Source organism: Ursus americanus, chromosome 27 (assembly GCF_024610735.1).
Source record: "Ursus americanus isolate L20-20 chromosome 27, mUrsAme1.1.p, whole genome shotgun sequence".
Taxonomy (NCBI): Eukaryota; Metazoa; Chordata; class Mammalia; order Carnivora; family Ursidae; genus Ursus; species Ursus americanus.
In genome coordinates this window covers 19,178,872-19,199,712 of record NC_142153.1, presented here as the reverse complement: position 1 = coordinate 19,199,712, position 20,841 = coordinate 19,178,872, and the positions used below count along the sequence as shown (strand labels likewise).

General features: G+C 40.2%; 1 protein-coding gene across 1 annotated transcript in view; it reads right to left on the bottom strand.

The window, feature by feature from the left end:
• The window catches only part of ASAH1 (N-acylsphingosine amidohydrolase 1), a 38,458-nt gene that overhangs the window by 1,516 nt on the left and 16,101 nt on the right, over positions 1–20,841 (bottom strand). The window contains exons 3-13 of the mRNA XM_045779366.2: positions 15,666–15,756; positions 15,175–15,261; positions 12,578–12,656; positions 7,808–7,882; positions 6,880–6,925; positions 6,205–6,349; positions 5,614–5,668; positions 5,408–5,489; positions 1,145–1,276; positions 915–1,038; positions 422–478 (exon numbers count right to left, since the gene is read on the bottom strand). Coding sequence (XP_045635322.1) covers positions 422–478; positions 915–1,038; positions 1,145–1,276; positions 5,408–5,489; positions 5,614–5,668; positions 6,205–6,349; positions 6,880–6,925; positions 7,808–7,882; positions 12,578–12,656; positions 15,175–15,261; positions 15,666–15,756 — 973 coding nt within the window. The remainder of the gene's footprint in view (positions 1–421; positions 479–914; positions 1,039–1,144; positions 1,277–5,407; positions 5,490–5,613; positions 5,669–6,204; positions 6,350–6,879; positions 6,926–7,807; positions 7,883–12,577; positions 12,657–15,174; positions 15,262–15,665; positions 15,757–20,841) is intronic.

The following is a 20,841-nucleotide window of genomic DNA, read 5'->3' as shown; positions in this document are numbered from 1 at the left end:
GGCTGTCCTCTTCCTTACCGAATTTCTGATACGGGGGGGGGGGGGGGAGACTATGCAGGCACAAAGCTCTGTCTATAAACACACTTCAGACTTTGTTGACTTTTAAGCGTTAGTTGAAGTGTACAGCATGAAATTTCTGACAGCGAAAGTCAAAAGTAAAAGGCTACATTTAATTCAAATGTCATGGAAGTAAAATTGGAAACAGTACTTTGACCAATCTGGACATCAAACCACACTAATCAGTTTGTCATATCCCAAGAGTTACTGTTTTAGTCACATAAAAACATTTTTAAAAATCAACCTTAAGCGGAACATGACTTGGGGTCCCAGCTCTGACTGATTCAACATAACAGAGAATGATAAAAACACAGGACCAAATTACTTCCCTAAAAGTATATATATTATATATTTTAAAAAATACCTTGTTGAGGACAGGTTTTGTTGATAGGACATCATATATGGTTGCAAATGAGATATTCTAAAACATAAAAATAATTTAGCTCATTAAGTTAAATGTAGATGTCAGTAGCCTTATCCATACAAATGGGTCATTAGAAACAAAGACATTCTTCAGTCATCCTCCCCACAATCTCCCTAAAAGAATTTCCCTTGGTCACTGCTAGAAAGAGAGTTAATGGTATTAATATATCACTCATTCTCTCTCTTCCTGCCCTCTTAATTCTTTCCTGGTTGTCATTCAGCTTCACAGGGTGGTGTCCAGCATTAGAGTCGAAAAGGCAAGTACAATACAATTTTGATCTTTCCATTCAAAACAAAACAAAAACTCAATACAGATTGTCCAGAGATACTCACCAGAAAGCTAAAAAATTCTTCAAAGGCCAAAGAAAAATGCCACAACTAAGATACTCTTTAAAGGTCACCATTTCTTTCTACATATCACATTGTGAATGTACCTCTTGGGTTGTCTGGTTTAGACACATCTTTGCAGGTGTTCTGCGATCATCAAGGAAGAAAGGGCTTTTCCAACGGTCATAATTTGTTTGTACCACATACCATCTGTCCTGCTTGGGGTTGAGTCTAGATACAAAAGGAGAAAGTCTGCTTAGGCTTCCTGCCTTAAATCCGTAAATACGTCAGTCTAGGCTTTAGTTTCTACTTATCCCGTGTGAACAACTGTACTTACTCATACACATCCAAAGATTGTTTTCTATCTCGTGTGATCACACAACCCTCCCCAGTCTTGTTGCCTCCCAGGATAAAGTATGCTGGGGCCAATATCTTGGTCTTGGTCAATATGTTCTTGGCTTCTTCATAACTACATAGAAACATTTTAAAAAAATAAACATTTTTGGGTGACTTGGAATGAAAAATTTTTAGTAGTAGAAACTAAGAGAACACAAGTATCTGAGAAACATGTTCTTTTAAAAAAGGACGGTGAGCAATGGCTCAGGGAGGAACAATCCCCAACACCATGTGGTGAAACACTGAGATCTGAAATATTCCCTCTAATCTGAAGGACAAACCAAACGGCCTCAAGAGATTATCTTCCACCCTAGGCTTAGACTTAGGGAATAGAAAGTAACCTTGAAAATTAGGGCTATTAGAAATTGAAGTGGAGGGGTGCCTGGGTGGCAGAGCGGTTAAGCGTCTGCCTTCGGCTCAGGGCGTGATCCCGGCGTTCCGGGATCGAGCCCCACATCAGGCTCCTCTGCTATGAGCCTGCTTCTTCCTCTCCCACTCCCCCTGCTTGTGTTTCCTCTCTCACTGGCTGTCTCTCTCTGTCAAATAAATAAATAAAATCTTTAAAAAAAAAAAAAAAAAAAGAAATTGAAGTGGATTTTCAGAAAGGCCACTAAATCTTACTCCCTCGAACTCATTAAAAATAGGAATGATACCCATTTATTCTAGGTCACTTGATGTACTGCTGGCTATTACAAGATTTCCGCACCAGCACAAAATATAACTTCCAGGTTAACAGGTATTAACGGTTTAAATGAAGATTTTATTGTACAAATTTTCTTCAGTGTATGGGTGTATGTACAAATTTTCTTGTACATCAAGAAAAACTAATAGGTACCCTTCATACTGGCACTATCCTTAGCATTTTTTAAATAAATCAGTTTATTTCTTTGCTTTAAACAGACACATACACACCATGAATTCCATATGAATGTCAAAAGTTAACCTAAGAAACTGAAATAATTCTTCAGTGTAAGGTTAGCTAGGAAATATTTTTCTATTCTAATACGGATAATTAAATAGACTACGATACACTAAAAGGATCGTACGCCATAATCAAGTGGTATTTACTCCAGGGGTGCAAGAACGGACCAACATCCACAAGTCAATGTAATACACCACATCAACAAAAGACTCAAAAGCATACAGTCATCTCGATAGATTCAGAAAAAGCATTTGACAGAATTCAACATCCTTTCATGATAAAAACTCTCAACAAAGTGGGAATAGAGGGAACACGTCTTAACATAATAAAGGCCACATATGACAAGCCCACAACTAACATCATGGTCAATGAATGGCGAAAAGCTGAAAGCTCTTCCTCTAGTATTAGGAACAAGACGAAGATGTCTACTCTCACCACTTTTATTCAATAGAAGTACTGGCAGCCCTATAGCCAGAGCAATTAGGCAAGAAAAAGAAATAGAAGGCCTCCAAATCAGAAAGGAAGAAGTAAAACTATCACTATTAGCAGATGACATGATACTCTATATAGAAAATTCTAAAGACTCCACTAAAAAAACTGTGAGAATAAATGAATGCAGTAAAATTTCAGGATACCAAATCAATATACAAAACTCAGTTGCATTTCTACACATTAATAATAAACTACCAGAAAGAGAAATTAAGGACACAATCCCATTTACAACTGCATTAGAAAGAAGAAAATACCTAGGAATAAATTTAACCAAGGAGGTGAAAGACCTGTACACTGAAAACTATAAGACATCGATAAGAGGAATGGAAGAAGACACAAATGTGTTCATGGATTGAAAGAATTAATATTGTTAAAATGTCCATGCGACCCCAAGCAATCTATAGATTCAATGCAAATTCCAGCAGCATTTTTCACAGAAATAGAACAATCCTAAAATTTGAATGGAACCACAAAAGATCCCAAATAGCCAAAGCAATCTTGAGAAAGAAAGAACAATGCTAGAGGCATTACACCTCCTGATTTCAAACTATATTACAAAGTGATAGTAATCAAGACAGTATGATATTGGCATAAAAACAGACACACAGATCAGACAGCCCAGAAACAAACCCATTTATATATGGTTAACCAATTTACAAGAACAGAGCCAAGAAGATACAATTGGGAAAGGGCAGTAACATGCAAAAGAATATTAACGCACTATCTTACAACATACACGAAACTCAATTAGAAATGAATTAAAGATCTGAACATAAGACCTAAAGCCATAAAACTCCTAGAAGAAAATATAAGGTATAAAGTCCTTGACATTAGTCTTGGTGATAAGTTTTTGGATTTGACACCAAAAGCAAAGGCAACAAAAACAAGTGGAACGATATCAAACTAAAAAGCTTCCACACAGTAAGAAAACCATCAACAAAATGAAAAGACAACCCAGTGAAAGGAAGAAAGTTTATGCAAACATATATCTGATAAAGAGTTAATAAGAACTAGTTCTTTTATGATTCCTGGACCCAACACTAACACTGGGGGGTGGGAGGGCGTTTCCCACGTCCAACCCTGCAGGTGTCCAAGAACTGAGCTCAATTCTGACACTATCTACCTGAGATAGCATCGGATTCCATACTGGTTAAGGATTCAGACTCACCAGATTGCATTCCATCCCCCACTTCAGAGGCCAGTCCTAAACCCCATTATGTCAGTTGTAAGCATTACCTGTGTTTCTGGCTGGCTTGTTGAGAATGGATGCTCCAACAAGCTCCTCTTTAGCTTCAGCGAATTCCCTAAAGTGGCTCACAGTACTCAAGGAAACATGCTCACCAGTTTATTGAAGGACATGAGAAAGGATATGAAGCAACAGAGATGCATATAAAGAGATGCGTAGGCAAGGATGTGAGAAGGACACAGAGCTTCCATGCGCTAGAACATGCCACTCTACCCAGAATTCTGTGTGCTCCCGTACCCAGCTCTTCAAACCCTTTCCTTCTTGGGTTTTATGGAAGTTTCATTACATCAGCATGACTGATTAAATAACTGGCCTCATTACCATAACAAAAGACAGCTTTATCATTCTCAACACTTAGGAAACTATAAGGCTTTTTGGAGTTGTGAACCAGAAATGGAAACAAAGACCAAATCTATATTTCTTGTAAAAAAAAAAAATCATAATATCACACTCAGACAACTCAGTAACAACAACAACAACAAAATCTGATTTAAAAATGGGTAGAGGATCTGAGTAGGCACTTTTCCCAAGATGATATACAAATGGCCAACAAGTACATGAAAATGTGCTCAGCATCACTAATCACCAGGGGAACACAAATCAAAACCACAATGAGTTATCACCTCATTCCTGCTGGAATAGCTATTATCAAAAAGTTAAATGACAAGTGCACTGCTGATGGCAATATAAACTGGTGCAGCCTCTGTGGAAAACAGTATGGAGGTTCCTCAAAAAATAAAAAAAGTACCATATGATCCAGCAATTCCACTTCTGGTAATATATCCAAAGGAAAAAAAACCACTAACTTTAAAAGTCAGTGTTGATTGCAACCTTAGTAACAACAGCCAAGATACGGAAACAGCCCAAGTGACCATCGATAGATGCGTGGATAAAGAAGATGTGGTATGTGTGTGTGTATGTACACGTACACACACACACACACACACACACACACACATACACACACAATGGAATATTACTCAGCTGTAAAAAAAGAAGGAAATCTTGCCATTTGTGACAATATGGATGGACCCTAAGGGCATTATGCTCAGTGAGATGAGTCAGACAGAGAAAGACTAATACCTCACGATATGACTTACATGCAAAATCTAAGAAAACTAAACTTATAAATACAGAGAACAGAGTGGTAGCTGCTAGAGGTGGGGAATGGGGGGTGGGAGAAATGGGTGAAGGGGATCAATAGGTACAAACTTCCAGTTCTTAAATAAGTCATTCCTGGAGATACAATGTATGGCGTGGTGACAACAGCTAACAATACTATATGACTAGTATACAGTTGCTAAGAGAGGAAATCTTAACAATTCTCAACACAAAGTAAACAGTTTCTATAACTGTATGCGGTGATGGATGTCAGCGAGACTTACTGTGGTGATCATTTCACAATACATACAAACCCCAAGACATTTTGTTGTACACCTGAAACTAAGATAGTGTTTTATGTCACTTATATCTCCAACAAAAAATAAAATAATTTAAAAATGAATAAATATTAAATGTGATAATAAAGCAACTGGACAGATTACCTTGTGCTATTTTCCAGAACTGATCTAGTGATAAACCCTATCCACATAGCATCTTTCTTTCCCAAAATCCATTCTATGACACCTGAAAGAAATCAAACACACACAGTGTCACAGGCCTGCAATTAAGTTAGATTATGGACCAGAAGACACAGTCCGGCCTTCCTCTTAAAACATCTATGAAATTCCCACTGAAGAACTCGACTCACCCATATAACCGCCATTGATACTGAAACGTTCATTTAACGTGAGACTAAGCAGTCCCTGGAAACAAGACAAAGCAATGAGGTCAGAAACGTCAAGCACCCCGTCTGAGGCCCTCTCATATTTACGCTGCTATGCCAAACCCTGGAGGGGGGAGTGCAAAGCTGAGTCAAAACTATACTATCACGTTCTCTGCACAGCTCGTAGCAGTTCAGAGCATCTTCATTTGTAGTGTGTGAAATGAGCAGGTGGAACGTTGTTGGCCACACTTCTCTGAGAAGGAAAATGAGAGGCAGAGAATAAATGCCTAACTTGTCTGAGTAGCAGACTAAAGACCAGATGCCAGATCTGTATTATATCCTCAGCCCTCCACATCCAGCCACATGCCTTTTCCTCAGAAGAGGCTCAGAAACAAACCTTCGTTCCTTTCCTACTCTTCTCCACCACATGGGCTCACACCTATGAAGGTGACAAGAAATGCAAAGGGATGAACTGGGGCTTCATATTCTTCTTAGGTCCTTAGACCCCACCTTTCACAGGCAGTAAAAGCAGGACAGGGAGCTACCTGTAAAATTATGTAACAGTAGATTGCTTACCGGTTTGAATCCTGTTAACATGCCCACATAGCCAGCAAAGCTTGACGCCTTGAAGACGGTTTTATTGTTTCTCTGGAAGTCCAAGTTCACCGTCAAAGGTTTCAGTTGCTCAGTTACGACCCAGGTATTATTGTTTATATTCCACCTACAACGATGATCATAATGACGACTGTGTAATGACGACGGCCAGGCATTACAGCAGGTGCGCTACCTCCCTCACCCATTAATGATGAAGCCTCCCAAGAACTTTGTGCCGTGAGTGGTTTTACTCTCCCTTTTCCACATGATAAAACTAGAGGCTCAGAGGAGCTAAATAACCCAATACAACACAACCTACTAAATAGCAAACCCCAGATTCAAATATAGGTCTCTAATTACAAAGCCCTGTTACATTTTTTTCAGGAATGCTAAGAAGACGTAAAATAGAATGCTGTTCTTCATTTCTAAGCAATAAACTCGACATGCATCTGAGGCCTTCAATCAGGTTCCAGATTTCCGTGTACTAGGTTCAACTCAGTTACAGACTCCCAAATAATGGGCCCATCTTGTCTCAAAACTAAGGAATCCGGTCTCTTCACTTCTGGTCATATCGGGCATGCTTTGGGATTTGCTTTTCATCAAGGTAATACAACATACTCTTCCCGAGGACTGAAAGTCACCGTGTTCTTTACTTACCCAAGAAATACTCCAAAATCCATGTTTCGCCCATGCAGCAGATGACCTAATTTAAAGTAAGGAGACGTGAGGCAGCATAATCGATCCTAACTCAAAGCTGGACACTTAATTCCGGTTTATTGATATTCACAACTGTTCAATCCAACAGTAAGAATTAAGCAGCATCCTAATATCAGCCTTAATAAGATCGAACTGTTGTGCCTGTCACACTGGCCAGTTCCCCCTCCCAATCATCTGAGATCACAAGGTTCCGGGTAAAATTACAAGAAAAGGATCAGTGGTCCTTCTTTGGTCCACTCACAGCTGCCTGGACATAGCTATCTTAGCCTCACCTAACGTGACCTGCAACACACTTCCCTTCAGCAATTGTTACCTACAGCTGAACGCTTCAAGGGTCAGGTATAGGCAGACTTTCTACTGAGAGGAGAGGTCAAAATTAACAATAAATCAGGGCAAATCATCCTGTGCCTTGCATTCTGGGGACCTGCCAGAAAAATACATGGCAAAGTGAGGCTGGTCTACCTAGGGTCCCTTGGCTGGGAAATGATGGGCCAAGATTTGTCCTGGGCTTCAAGGAAAGGCTGGGATCAATAGGCATATAATCAAGTACCCCTGTGAGTACTTATACTAAATCATGAAAAATAGTATAAGGTAGACTAGGTGGAAGGGAAAGAATGTTTATAGTCCTGAATCATTTCTTCCCATTTTTTTCCATCCCTGAATTAAACTTTAATAGCCATTATGGTAGTCTCAAAATAAGGACAGTTTTAAATTCACTTTTAAAAATTTGCTCAGACTTTTCAACTCTATGCTACATACACAGAATTTGAAGAGGAAGCGTGAATACTACAAGTTCTAATTCTATTTATTTAGATTTTTCTTTTACTTTGTACTTTGCACTGCCCACCCTCCCTCAGCACACATTTACCTTCTTTGTCTTCTGTTATTATTGAAGTACAAATGGTAAAAAATTCATAGAACACATTGAATGAAATAATCTCTCCTGTGAGAAAAGATAGGACATTTCTTGGTAAATATCAAGAACTATGACATTGTTAGGAAATTCTTTTTGAAGAAAAAGCTTAACAATCACCATGTGTGGGGTTTTGCTATGGCATACGTGTCTGCAGACCGGTCTGAGCACACCTGCACAGCCGGCCACGTGGACATGTCCCACCGGGCTGTGCTCTACAGACACAGAACAAGCCGCCAAAGGGTCAGCTGTTTGGGCAAGTTGAACACCCAGGCACACTGGGATTGTACCGTAACATGATGGCCAAATTTTTCATCAATGTGCTTCATTTTAATTTGGTTTGGGGGTGCTAACGTATGACAACTTTTTAAAAAAGATTTATTTGAGAGAGAACGTGGTTGAGTTGGGGGAGGGGTACAGGGACAGAACCTCCAGCAGACTCCCTGCAGAACATGAAGCCTCAGGCCGGGCTTGATCCCACAACCCACAAAATCACGACCTGAGCCCAAATCACGAACGACACTTATCTGACTGAGCCACACAGGTGCCCCTCGAATGTGATAACTTAATACATCTGGCTCTTTGTTATATACTGAACATGTATTTAGCTCACATTTTTAGAGGTGACAATACTTCTAAGGTGAGAAAGGAGATCCGGGAACTATTAATAAAATTAGTGCAGAGCTACCAAGAAAATCCATTTTAAAAAATTTTGATTTTTGAATATTTTTCCAAAACTGTATAATAATACCACTAAGCATTTAATTAACAGGCATACGTCATGGGCAAAAAAGGCACAGCACATAGGGAATAGAGCCAGTGGTACTGTAATCGTGTCCTACCCTCGTGGTAAGCACAGCACAAGGTGCAGTGATGGGCTGAACCACCACACTGTACACCCGAAACTAATGCAACTCTGTGTATCAACTATATGCAAACAAAACAATTTATTTCCATTAAATAAAGATACACAGCACACTTTATCACATTCATGTTAACATGTTAAGCTTAACATTCTTTTCCCATCCTAATCTAATGTTTATTTTTCTTGCATTTTGGTAGGATTCTGCTCTTACTTTATTACAAATCATGTGTTAATCTTTTCAATTCGTTTTTCTCTCGAGATATTTATATGTGGTTTTTATTTGCTAGGGTTCTTTACATAATAAAGGAATTAAAGACTTTTTTTTCATATAGGCTGCAAGAATATATTTCCAGTATGTTGACCATCTTTTCTTTTTTTTTTTTTTTTTTTTTTTTAAAGATTTTATTTATTTATTTGACAGAGATAGAGACAGCCAGCGAGAGAGGGAACACAAGCAGGGGGAGTGGGAGAGGAAGAAGCAGGCTCCCAGCAGAGGAGCCTGATGTGGGGCTCGATCCCAGAACACCAGGATCACGCCCTGAGCTGAAGGCAGACGTTTAACCGCTGTGCCACCCAGGCGCCCCTTGACCATCTTTTCACATCACTTTTTTAAGATGCCATTTATTTATTTGAGAGAGAGAGAGAACATGAGTGGGAGAAGGGGCAGAGGAAGAGGGACAACAAGCAGACTCTCTGCTGAGTGGGGAACACAACACGGAGCTTGATCCCAGGACCCTGAGATCATGACCCAAGCTGAAGTCAGATGTGTAACCGACTGAGTCACCCAGGCCCCCGTACATCATTTTTTTAAAGAAGCAAAAAACAATAAAAAACCTAGCCATCACTGTTGATAAATATTATTGATTTTCAGAAATTTTGAATCATCTCTCTTGTTAAAAAAAACAAGGTACTACTGGCTACTTAAAATAACTCTATCACTTTGGTAGCTCAAAAATAAAATTTGGGTGGCAGGAAAAGTCTTTTTCATTAAATTAAATTGGAATTCATTAAAATTAAGGATTTCTACTCACTAAAAGACACCAGTAAGAGAGTAAAAATGCAAGCCCCAGACTCGAAGCCACAGAGAAGATATTCAGAATGCGTGTATCTGACAAAAGACTTGTAGCCAGAATATATATAGAATTCCTTAAAATCATCTACGCTATCCAAAGCAGTCTACACATTCAATGCAATCTCCATCAAAATACCAACAGCATTTTTCACAGAACTAGAACAAACAATCTTAAAATCTGTACAGAACCACAAAACACCCTGGACAGCCAAAGCAGTCTTGAAAAAAGAAAAGCAAAGCCGGAGACATCACCATTCTGACTTCAAGTTATATTACAAAGCTGCAGTGTTCAAAACAGTGAGAGAGGAAAACATGAAACAAGATGAAACCAGAGAGGCAGAAAAACCATTAAGAGACTCTTAACCTTAGGAAACAAACTGAGGGTTGCCGGAGGGGAGGAGGGTGGAGGGATGGGCTAACCGGGTGATGGAAATTGAGGAGGGCACGTGATGTAATGAGCACTGGGTGTTATATAAGACTGATGAATCACTGCCCTACCTCTGAAATGAATAATACATTATATGTCAATTGAATTTAAATTAAAAAACAAATTTAAAAAACAGTATAGTACTGGAACAAAAATAGACACGTAGACCAATGCAACAGAACAGAAAGCCCACAAATAGACCCACAATTATATGGTCGATTCATCTTCAACAAAGCAGGAAAGAATATCCAATGGGAACAAGACAGTCTCTTCTACAAATAGTGTTGGGAAAACTGGACAGCTACATGCAAATGAATGAAAGTGGACCACTTGCTTATACTATACACAAAAATAAACTCTAAATGGATTAAAGATCTAAACATGAGACAAGAAACCGTAAAAACCCTAGAAGAGAGCACAGGCAGTAATTTCTGACATTGGCCATAGGAACATTTTCCTACATATGTCTCCTGAGGCAAGGGAAACAAAAGCAAAAATAAACTACTGGGACTGCGTCAAGTAAAAAGCTTCTGCGCAGCAAAGGAAATAATCAACAAAACTAAAAGGCAACCTACAGAATGGGAGAAGATATCTGCAAATGACATATCCAATAAACTGTTGGTATCCAGAATATATAAAGAACGCCCAAAAAACAAACAATCCAATTACAAATTGGGCAGAAGACATGAACAGACATTTCTCCAAAGAAGACATACAGATGGCCAGCAGACACATGAAAAGAGGGTATCATCACTTACCATCAAGGAAATGCAAATCAAAACTACAATGATGTATCACCTCACACCTGTCAGAAGGGCTAAAATCAACAACACAAGAAACAACGGGTGTTGGTGAGGATGTGGAGAAAAAGTGCACTGTTGGTGGGAATGCAAACTGGTACGGCCACTGTGGAAAACAGTGTGGAGGTTCCTCAAAAAGTTAAAAAGAGAACTACGCTACAATCTATAATCACACTACTGGGCATTTAGCCAAAAAATACAAAAACACTGAATCAAAGGGATACATGCACCCCTAATGTTTATAGCGGCATTATTTACAATAACCAAATTATGGAAGCAGCCGAAGTGTCCACTGAATGATGAATGGATATAGAAGATACAGGGTGTATGTGTGTGTGTGTGTGTATACACATACACAATGGAACATTACTCAGCCATAAAAAAGAATGAAATCTTGCCATTTGCAATAATATGGATGGAGCTAGCGTGTGTTATGCTAAGTGAAATAAGTCAGTCAGAGAAAGACAAATACCTACCATATGATTTCACTCCTATGCGGAACTTAAGAAACAAAACAAATGAGCAAAGGGGAAAACAGAGAGAGAGAGAAATCAAAAAACAGACTCTTAACTATAGAGAACAAACTGATAGTTACCAGAGGGGAGGTGGGTGGATTAAGGAGGGCGCTTGTTGTGTTCATATGGAATTGCTGAATCGCTATACCCTACCCCGGAAACTAATATAGCACTGTGTTAACTACGTGGAATTAAACTAAAAACTTGAAAAAAAGAGAATGTTTTAAAACCAACGAAAAATGCACAAAAGACTGTAACAAACATTGCACCTTTAGAAGGAAGGAAGGAAAGAGAGATAAACTATCTTTTTTAACGGTTTTTTTTAAAGAAGCAAAAACAACCAAAACACTAACCAATGAAAGGGAAGGTCAATAGTTCTACAATCGTCTAGTCATCAAGAAAAAGCAAACGACACAATAACAAGGTTCTACACACTCAACCAAATGGCTCAAGTGAAAAATACTGACGCTACCGGGTGGAGAAGTATTAAGGAGTACCACGCCGCTTCAGTGGATACAACCGCGTTGGGAAACTGCCTGGCAGAGTGTACAAGGCTAAAAGACAGCTACCCCGTAACCCCGTACATACCCAACAGAAAGCAGCACACATGTCCATCAAAGACAGATACAAGAACATTCATAACTGCTTTATTCCTGATATCTGAAATCACCAAACACCCTATTCATACGGTAGCATACTACTCTGGAGAGGCACTCCAGACAGACGATTCTGGTACTCTGGGTAAGTACAATAAACCTGACACGACAGTTCACACCGTGTACATGAGGCTCTTGTATGGTGAAGTCAGAATAAGCGGTTAACTTGGGGATGCAGTCCTAGCTGTGAGATGGCGTGACGGAGAATTCTGGATTGCTGGAATTTTCTGTGTCTTGATCTGAGTTGTGATTACATGCATTCATGCATTTTGAAAACTACTGAGCTGTATACTTGAGATCTATGCACTTTACTGTATGTAGATCATACCTCAATAGAAAAATTTTAAAGTGCTTTATTAAATCTTATAAAAGCTACAAAGTGAACTTTACCTAAAGGTATCCCAGTAACAGCTGCAATCCCCTTCATTTCCTCCTCAAAAGGACCAGGGAAGTTGCCAAGTAGGCCAGGCTGGAAAACAAATAATTTATCAATCATTCGACCTGCTTTGAGATTTGGTTCTTTTACACATAATATATTCTAGATGCTCCTTCCATGGTAAGTGAAAACAGTGATTTATAAAGCTCTTTTACGTCCTGTATTTCTAGGAGACTCTATCTAGTACTCAATACTGGACCCCCCATTCTTTAACTCTTGCTTTTATTCCCTTAAACTCAACTGTTCTCAGGTATTATGCCAAGACCTATCTATGTCTGTTTTTTCCTGCCTTGTATTTCACCCTGTTCTCCAAAAAAAAAAGAGGGAACTTGAATAACTGCCCTTGGATGACCTAACATGGCCCACAAACGCATCACAACAAGTACTCCTTATCTCCACCCAAACTCACCGTCTCACCTTGGCACTGCATCCTCATTACTATACATAACCCATATAGACAATTCTGCCTTCTAGTCATTCACAAAACCTTCTGTCTTGGTTAATGGGCTTCTCAGGCTAAGACGCATTATCACAGTCTGTTAGCCCACAGTGGACACAGGAGCAAAATCCCGGTGGACATATACTTTTATTGTCAAATGCAACTTTCCACTAAAAGTGAGATTACAATTTAGGCTCACAGTCTCTCGCTAATAAAATAACAAGCTTAAAATCTGCAAGTCTCATTTGTCACCGACTTGGTGTTTATGTCATGTGACCTAAGCCTATTTTCTCTTCCCCCTTAGGAATTCAAAGCATTACACAAGTGGGATATTCCTGCCAATTTAACCAACAAAGATGACTTACTGAACATGTATCAACCACTTATCATATCCAGGCCCTGTGCTTTATATACAGTATTTCACTTAATTCTCACAATGACCATATAAAATAGGCATTAGCGTATTCTCCCTGATGAGAAACCTGACGTTTCACAGCTTAAGAAACATGTCAAAGGATACAGTTATTAGGTGACTGAGCCAATCCTAAAATCCAACGTTTAAGGGGGAAAAACCCAATGTTGTCTGAATCCAATCCTGGGCATGTACCATCCCTGCTGGCATAATAGGGGGACAGAAGGGGCCTCTTGTCTGCTGCTCCTGCCAACCTTCGTATGTGGGGGAGGTCTGGTTAGTATACACGTGAAGGAGACCCTTAATCAAAGACTCTGAAAGCATAAATACGAGGGAGAACAGAGTTGGTGGCTGGCAGGTGCCAGTGTCACAGGGATGATATGCCTAGAGCATGCAGTCTCTAGGACTCAATGGTGCTTAACTAGGGGTGGTTTTATCCCCAGGGGAGATCTGATGATGTCTAGAGGCATTTTTCGTGCTCACAAATGAAGGGGTGCACCTGGCACGTAGAGGCCAGGGATGCTGTTAAACATCCAGCAATGCACAGACAGCCCCCACAACAAAATATTACCCCATCCCAAACGTCATAAATGCGGAAACACGTGCCCCAGGCCCTCGGTGACCTCTCCAATCCTTTTCCCTGCAAAACACTGAGGGTCTCAGGGCAATGACCAAAACACGGTGAAGAGGATCTCTCGAGGGCTCTAAGGGCCAGGCCCTAGATTTTCCATTGGTTCCACCTAAATTAAAAAGGAGCTGAAGAAATAGAGTCTTCCTGCATGACTAGGGGGAAAATGAACTGATTTGGTGAATACACAGCTACAAGAAACACTCAACCCAAGTGAATTTCAACGGTCACAGCTACTGAGGGACTCCATTACGTACAGAGCTGGACTGAGTATGTTTGTTGGTCATATGTAGAAAAATCTCTGGGTGTCCTGAGATACAGAGGCCAAGTACTTAAAAAAAAAAAAAAGCAAATTTTCAATACTGAACTTGTAAATGTAAGTACAGTTGACCCTTGAACAATGAGGGGGGTTAGGAGTGACCACCTTTTGTATAGTTGACAATCTCCGTATGATGTGTGACTCTCCCAAAACCACTAACAGTTTACTGTTGACCAGAAACCTTACCAATAATACCAACAGTTAATTAACACACATTTCCTATGTTATATGTATTTTATACTGTATTCTTAAAATTTAAAAAGCTAGAGAAAAGAAAATGTCAAAAAAAATCATAAGGAAGAGAAAATACATTGACAGTACTTTGCTCTATTTATTAAAAAAAAAAAATCCATGTGTGGGTGGACCTTTCCAGTTTAAACCTGTGCTGTTTAAGGGTCAACTGTATGTCTAAGGGGAAGGACAGGCCATACTCCCAGACGAAATATATATGTGCTCACTGTTCTGTAACTAGTCCATACTTTAAAAAAAAAAAAAAAAATTAAGGGGCAGTTAAGTGCCAAATTTCGCCATGCTATTTTGTGTCCTGTTATTCATGCATTACCAAAACCCCAGAATTTTAAGTCCCTCTAAATTTTGACAGTGGTCTAGAATAAATGCAAACTTGCCCAAAAGCTCCTTAGGAGAAGTTGTCAAATACGCCTTTAAAGAAATACCAGAGCCTTTGCTGAACTCTGTGTATATATGTGGATGTGCGTGTGTTTAAAATTTTTCGTGGGAAATGATATTTCTTACCAACTTTTGATCCACTATCTGCATAATTTTTCCACTTGGCACAAACGCATTTACTAGATCCCTCAGGGAATTCACTATAATCCGTAGCTGAAAAATAAATAAATTGTTTAATTTATAAGAGACATAAAAAATGTTGACATTTAAGATTAATATTGGTAAAATGAAAACAGAGACCTTTTGATTTCTCCATACATAGTTAAACAGAGTGCTATTTGAAAATATTTTCATCTAATATATACACACATCTTTAACAGGCTATTTTATTAATTAATCAGAAAAAGGCAGATGATAGAAAGAAACAAAGGCAAAGGCAAGTAAAAAGACCAGGAAGCTACAGAAAAATGGCATAATTTCTTCTATTATTGTTAATAGGCGAAAAATATCAAAATCATATCCTTAAAATACTTGGTGTGTAATTTCATGAAATGCTCTTTTAAAAATGCAATTATGTTCAGTAATGTCAGAAATAGAAGATTTAACAATCAGCATACCGCTGGTGCCTTGTCAGCCATCAATTCGTGCCATCTTTTGTAGGGCGGTAAGTCGAGATTTATGGTGTACCATGGAACTGTACCCCTATAGCTGTAATGAGAGGTGTAGCACCGTGAAACGTCGAAAGCAGTTTTTGATGGGGGTTAGACAGTTACAGCGAGGTGCGTATGTCAGAGGCATATTCTTAACAATAACACAGAAGTTGGTACTCAAACCAAAGTCTGCAGAAAAGCTCATTTTCCCAGCTAGTGTTTCTGCCCTATGCTGTATACACAATCACACATAATTTCAGAAATCTCAGGATAGAGTTATACATTCTGGAAGGTTAAGGTGAATTGGTGGTATGTGAAAGAAGCAATTTTGGCTCAAGAGCCTCGTGTCATCTGAATCTCAGTGGTAGAAAGTATCTGCCTTTTTTGCCCTCCTAAATCTCTGGCTCTGGGCACGTCTCTGGTTGGTTTCCCAGTCTCAGAATTCCCTCTTAGACAGTCACACTACTGCCAAATCATTGTCTCCAGCATTGGCTTCAGTAAGGTCACCTTTTAAGCCCCCAGAAGTGGCAGCACGTATTAGCTTCCCATGACCAGCTTCAAGAACCTTCTCTACTCAACTCAGTCATGAGACTCTTCCTGCCATGCTCCCTCTCTCTCCTCATGCTTCTGTTCTTCTGTTCTCCTGTTCTCTACCACTGTTCTCTGTAACTACAGAAACATTATCTTCCGGCTCTTGCTACTAAGCCTCTAAGGGTGTGCCACTCAGTGATTTATCAGCTTAGACCTATGCCTAAAAATAGCCAGCATTTGCTCCATTACTACTTCTCTGCTCCAGAGAAACATAAGGTGCATGCTGGTGTGAGCTACAGGAGCTGATCTCTGTATTAAAAACTATGATACTTAATTCCTAGAAAAAAGCTTAACATAAAAACAAATTAACTCAGTTTCCGACTGGTCATAATTTCACACACAAAATTTGGTCCCATAATTCAAAAAAATAATTCTTGTTATTATTACAGGCGGGTGCTACTAATGGCCTCCCTCCCTGCCAGCACGCACTTAGATTTCCATGTCTAGGAGCAAGGGTAATGCAGTGGCCACTGGAGCTCTGCACATGTGTGGTACTACCCTAAGACAGGTTTTCTGAACTCCTATCAGCTGCTCTTCCCCTTAGAATATCCAACAAAACCCAAACCTATATCCACCTTAATCTCCTTATTCGTCTTCAGTCAAGAGCCTTGGGCAGGCTCAAGGATTCCAAAGAAGAAATGGAGAGGAAATAAACTTAGTACAGCAAAGGATCAGATTCAGTGGGCATGGGGAGACCCCAAAACCTCTCTATAATAACACCTCCACCTTTGAAAGAACTGTGAAACTGATTAACAAAATCATTTTAATAACTGAAGCTTAGCCATGATTCCACATTTTACTTCTCATTAAACATTTTTCTAAAATATCTCTGTATTGTAACAACTGTACCTCAATTTCCTGGAGGAATAAATAGTATCTACCTTATTGAGGGCAGTGAAGATTACATGAAATACACAAAAAATACTCAGCAGTATCGGTATTCAACCAAGAGTCATTACTATAGAATATTTTCCTACTTTACTGCCAACAATAAACATCACTGCTTTATGTTGGAGACGTAGCATCTGCTGTGCCCAGGTCATCACAGTCACTATTAAGAAGTGACTGAACCCACCTGGCTCCACAGGTGGCTCGGAAACTAGTCCAAGTGACACAACACACGCACACGCAAAGAAGAAGGCAGATGCTAAGCGCCAGGGAGCAGTAGAAAATAAATGCTAATGGCCTCTGGATAGATTCAGGGGTGCTCCAGCTGTCAGTCCCTTGATCTCCAGCCCTGATGTGACTGGTCAGGCTGGATAAACAGGTGTTTCTCTCCTCCCTCACAGATGCCCGTGCATACCTCCGGAATCGACGCACTTGATCAAAAATAATGTACAAGAGGATTTTGTTGTCGTTCAAGGGTACATGAATACCATGCCCCCCTCCCACATCCTGAGACACACGTATAGTTCAGAGGAAAGGATCAGAGCAGAATGGAAGACTCTTCTTTACAACAGCCTAGGGGAGTAGGAAGGAATCCAGGAGAAATACCAGGACGAAGATATTTACATTGTATGGGTAGATAAATAGGAGTAAATGTGTTTATCTGTACATGTGGGTTTTGTACACATGTCTTTGTACACATGTGTACACATACGTACACTCAGCAGCCTGGAGCCAGTTAAAAGCCCAAGCAGGGAAGGTTTGCAGGGTAATCAATTCATAGACACATGTAAGGCACCCGTGAAAGGGAGTAGGGGAAAAAAGCCTTAAACATGGAGGGTATTCATTATGTGTTAAATGAATTGGGGCAGTGAGACCAGTCAAGAGATGCATGTAATCAATAAGGCACTGGAGACCAAGATGTTGCCCGTGTTTACACAAAAGAAGACCTCCAGAGAGCAAGCCATTAGAGAGAGGGCTGGAAGGCACACTGGCTTTAGGATGACATAGAAACTGATTACTTCCTGCCAAATATTTGCCTCTTCCCACAGAAAAGTGAGTAAATCAAAAGAATTTCGTGTATTACAGCGGCATTGTATCTGGGGCAGAAGCTATTTAGAATACGTCATTTAGGCAAGTGTAGTACGATAGATATATTTGGAATGCTACAAAAAGCAAGAACGTCATCTTGGTATTTCTGGTTTCTGAAAATTAATAAAAGAAAACGTCATTTAGACTGCAGTCGGGGGCGGGCAGGGTAGGTCTCCTGCCCAACTGCAGACCCAACAAGGAAGAAAGCCTTTCAAGTTGATACTACTCTACCATCCCAGCCCGGGAAGAAAGGTTGCCCCAGCAACAGCCTGGCCAGTGAGAAGCCACTATCCTTCCAACCCCCAGTTTACTCCAGCGGGCTTACTTTAATAGCCTTCTCAACTTCCCTTTTTCCTTTAGAAAAGAGCGCTCCTCTCCTTGTTCTGCAGACTTGCCTATGGTTTTGCCCTAGCTTGCTTGTCCCTCACTATAATTCTCTGCTATTCCTGAATAAACCCATATTGCTGGCAAAATAATTGGCAGCTTTATTTTGAAGGTTAACATTACTTGGTGATCAGAAGTGGAATCCAGAGAAAACCCCCAGCAACTCCAAGGCTGGTGAGCAAACAGGTGCCAATAAACCACAGAGCCACCTGGGCTCCCTGCGTTCTTGACAATCCTGGGGCTGGAGGGTAAGTTTTCCCTGGGATTCAAGCTCCTCTCTCTTCATGTTCAAGCTCTCCAGGCTTTATTCGGGATCTGTTTTTTTGTGTCTGTGTTTTTGTTTTGTTGACTCCTTTACAGAATCAGAGTGTTCCTGTTGTAACTGTACCAACTCCTGTGTAGAACCGGGCTGTTCTGAACTGACTCATTTTGGGATCGGACTATGCCCGCTGGATATGCACTAGCTGTTGGTATGACTCCAATTTGGAACCGGATTGTTCCTACTGGAAGCATACTGGCCTTTCGTCTGATGCCTTTTGGAAACAGGCTGTTCCTGTTGAAACTGTGCTACTGAGCATGTTTTCTCTTTAGAGAAAAACATCTAAGAAATGGGATCCCAGTCATCAAAATGCTTTGAGGGTCCCCGGGCCCTACTGGGACTTCAGCTGGTCTATGTTTAAAAACTATGGTCCCTCTGCATGTACATTTATAACTAAATACACTAGTTAAGCAAAAGTAATTTAGAACTTCACTGGCCCTTATGGGGAACTTTGGATCTCCCCAAACTTGGTTGACCCAAAAGTAAATTAGAAAGCACAGCTACTAAAAAACAAACAAAAAACCTAAATGGGATGCCTGTTTTAGATGATACCTTGAGGCTTCTGAAAAGGATTCAGTATCTTTGTAAGATATTATTTCTAAATTAACTGACACAACAAATGAAAGAAGTCAAAATGGTTTCTGAGACCTCTTTTTCCCCTCCTCCTTCTTTGTTTCCAGACACCCGGCAGGGGCCATTTTCCTTTATTCTCACTGCTGAACTTCCTTCTTCCTCTGAAACGCTCCCTGCTCCTTCTCCTGAACCTGCTAAAACCTGCCTCTTTAAAGTTGAGTCTGCTGAGGATCTTCAGAAACACCAAGTTTCTTATGCTCCCTGTACTAAGGGAACTAGGCAAGCCATAAAGCGTTTTCTAAAGTGACTGGCGACCTCCCCACCCCCACCCCATAGGCTTGCTATATTTAACTATGCAGTACATTTTTTAGTATTCTCGCTGATGAGAATAGCCAATATCTTGGCTTCCCCAAGAACAGCAATACAGCCAGATGATGATATGTATCCAGGGTTTCACAGAGTCCCTCTTACTTTTTTTTTTTTTTAAGATTTTATTTATTTATTCGACAGGGATAGAGACAGCCAGTGAGAGAGGGAACACAAGCAGGGGGAGTGGGAGAGGAAGAAGCAGGCTCATAGCGGAGGAGCCTGATGTGGGGCTCGATCCCAGAACGCCGGGATCACGCCCTGAGCCGAGGGCAGACGCTTAACCGCTGTGCCACCCAGGCACCCCCCTCTTACTTTTCACAAACCTTAAAAGCTGATTTGGATGACAGAAAGTTTTGGGAAGGCTCTACTTTGTTAAAATATGTAGGTGACTTCTCAAACTCCCTCACAGGAGACAACATCTTCCTGTAAAATTTGTAGCCTTAAAGGAAAATAAAGTCTCCAAAGTGGGGGAGGGGAGAAGCAGCTTGCTCAAATTCGAGTTTGATACTTAGGCCATCTGATCTCCAAACAAGGACTACAGTCAGATCCAGATGATATCCCTTATGATTGTTGACATGACTTTTTCACCCCTAATGACAATTTGTAAGAAACTCTTCTAACCAAGGCAAGCCTTTTCATGACTTCCTGAGAGTTCTTACTTAAAGGATGTAAATGGTAAATACTGTGTGGGGTATGCTATCACAACCCCTTTTTGAAATCACTGAGCCAGCATCTCTACCTTTGGCTATTTGTACCCAACAGGCGGAAATATATGCCCTTGCTCAAACTTGTCCCTTAGCCAAGGCTAAAAGCACAAACATTTATACCGACAGTCAGTACGCCTTTGGACAGTTCATCACTTTGGAATATTATGGAAACAATGAGATGTCCTTACCCCCAGTGGGAATAAGGTTAAAAATGACTCTTATG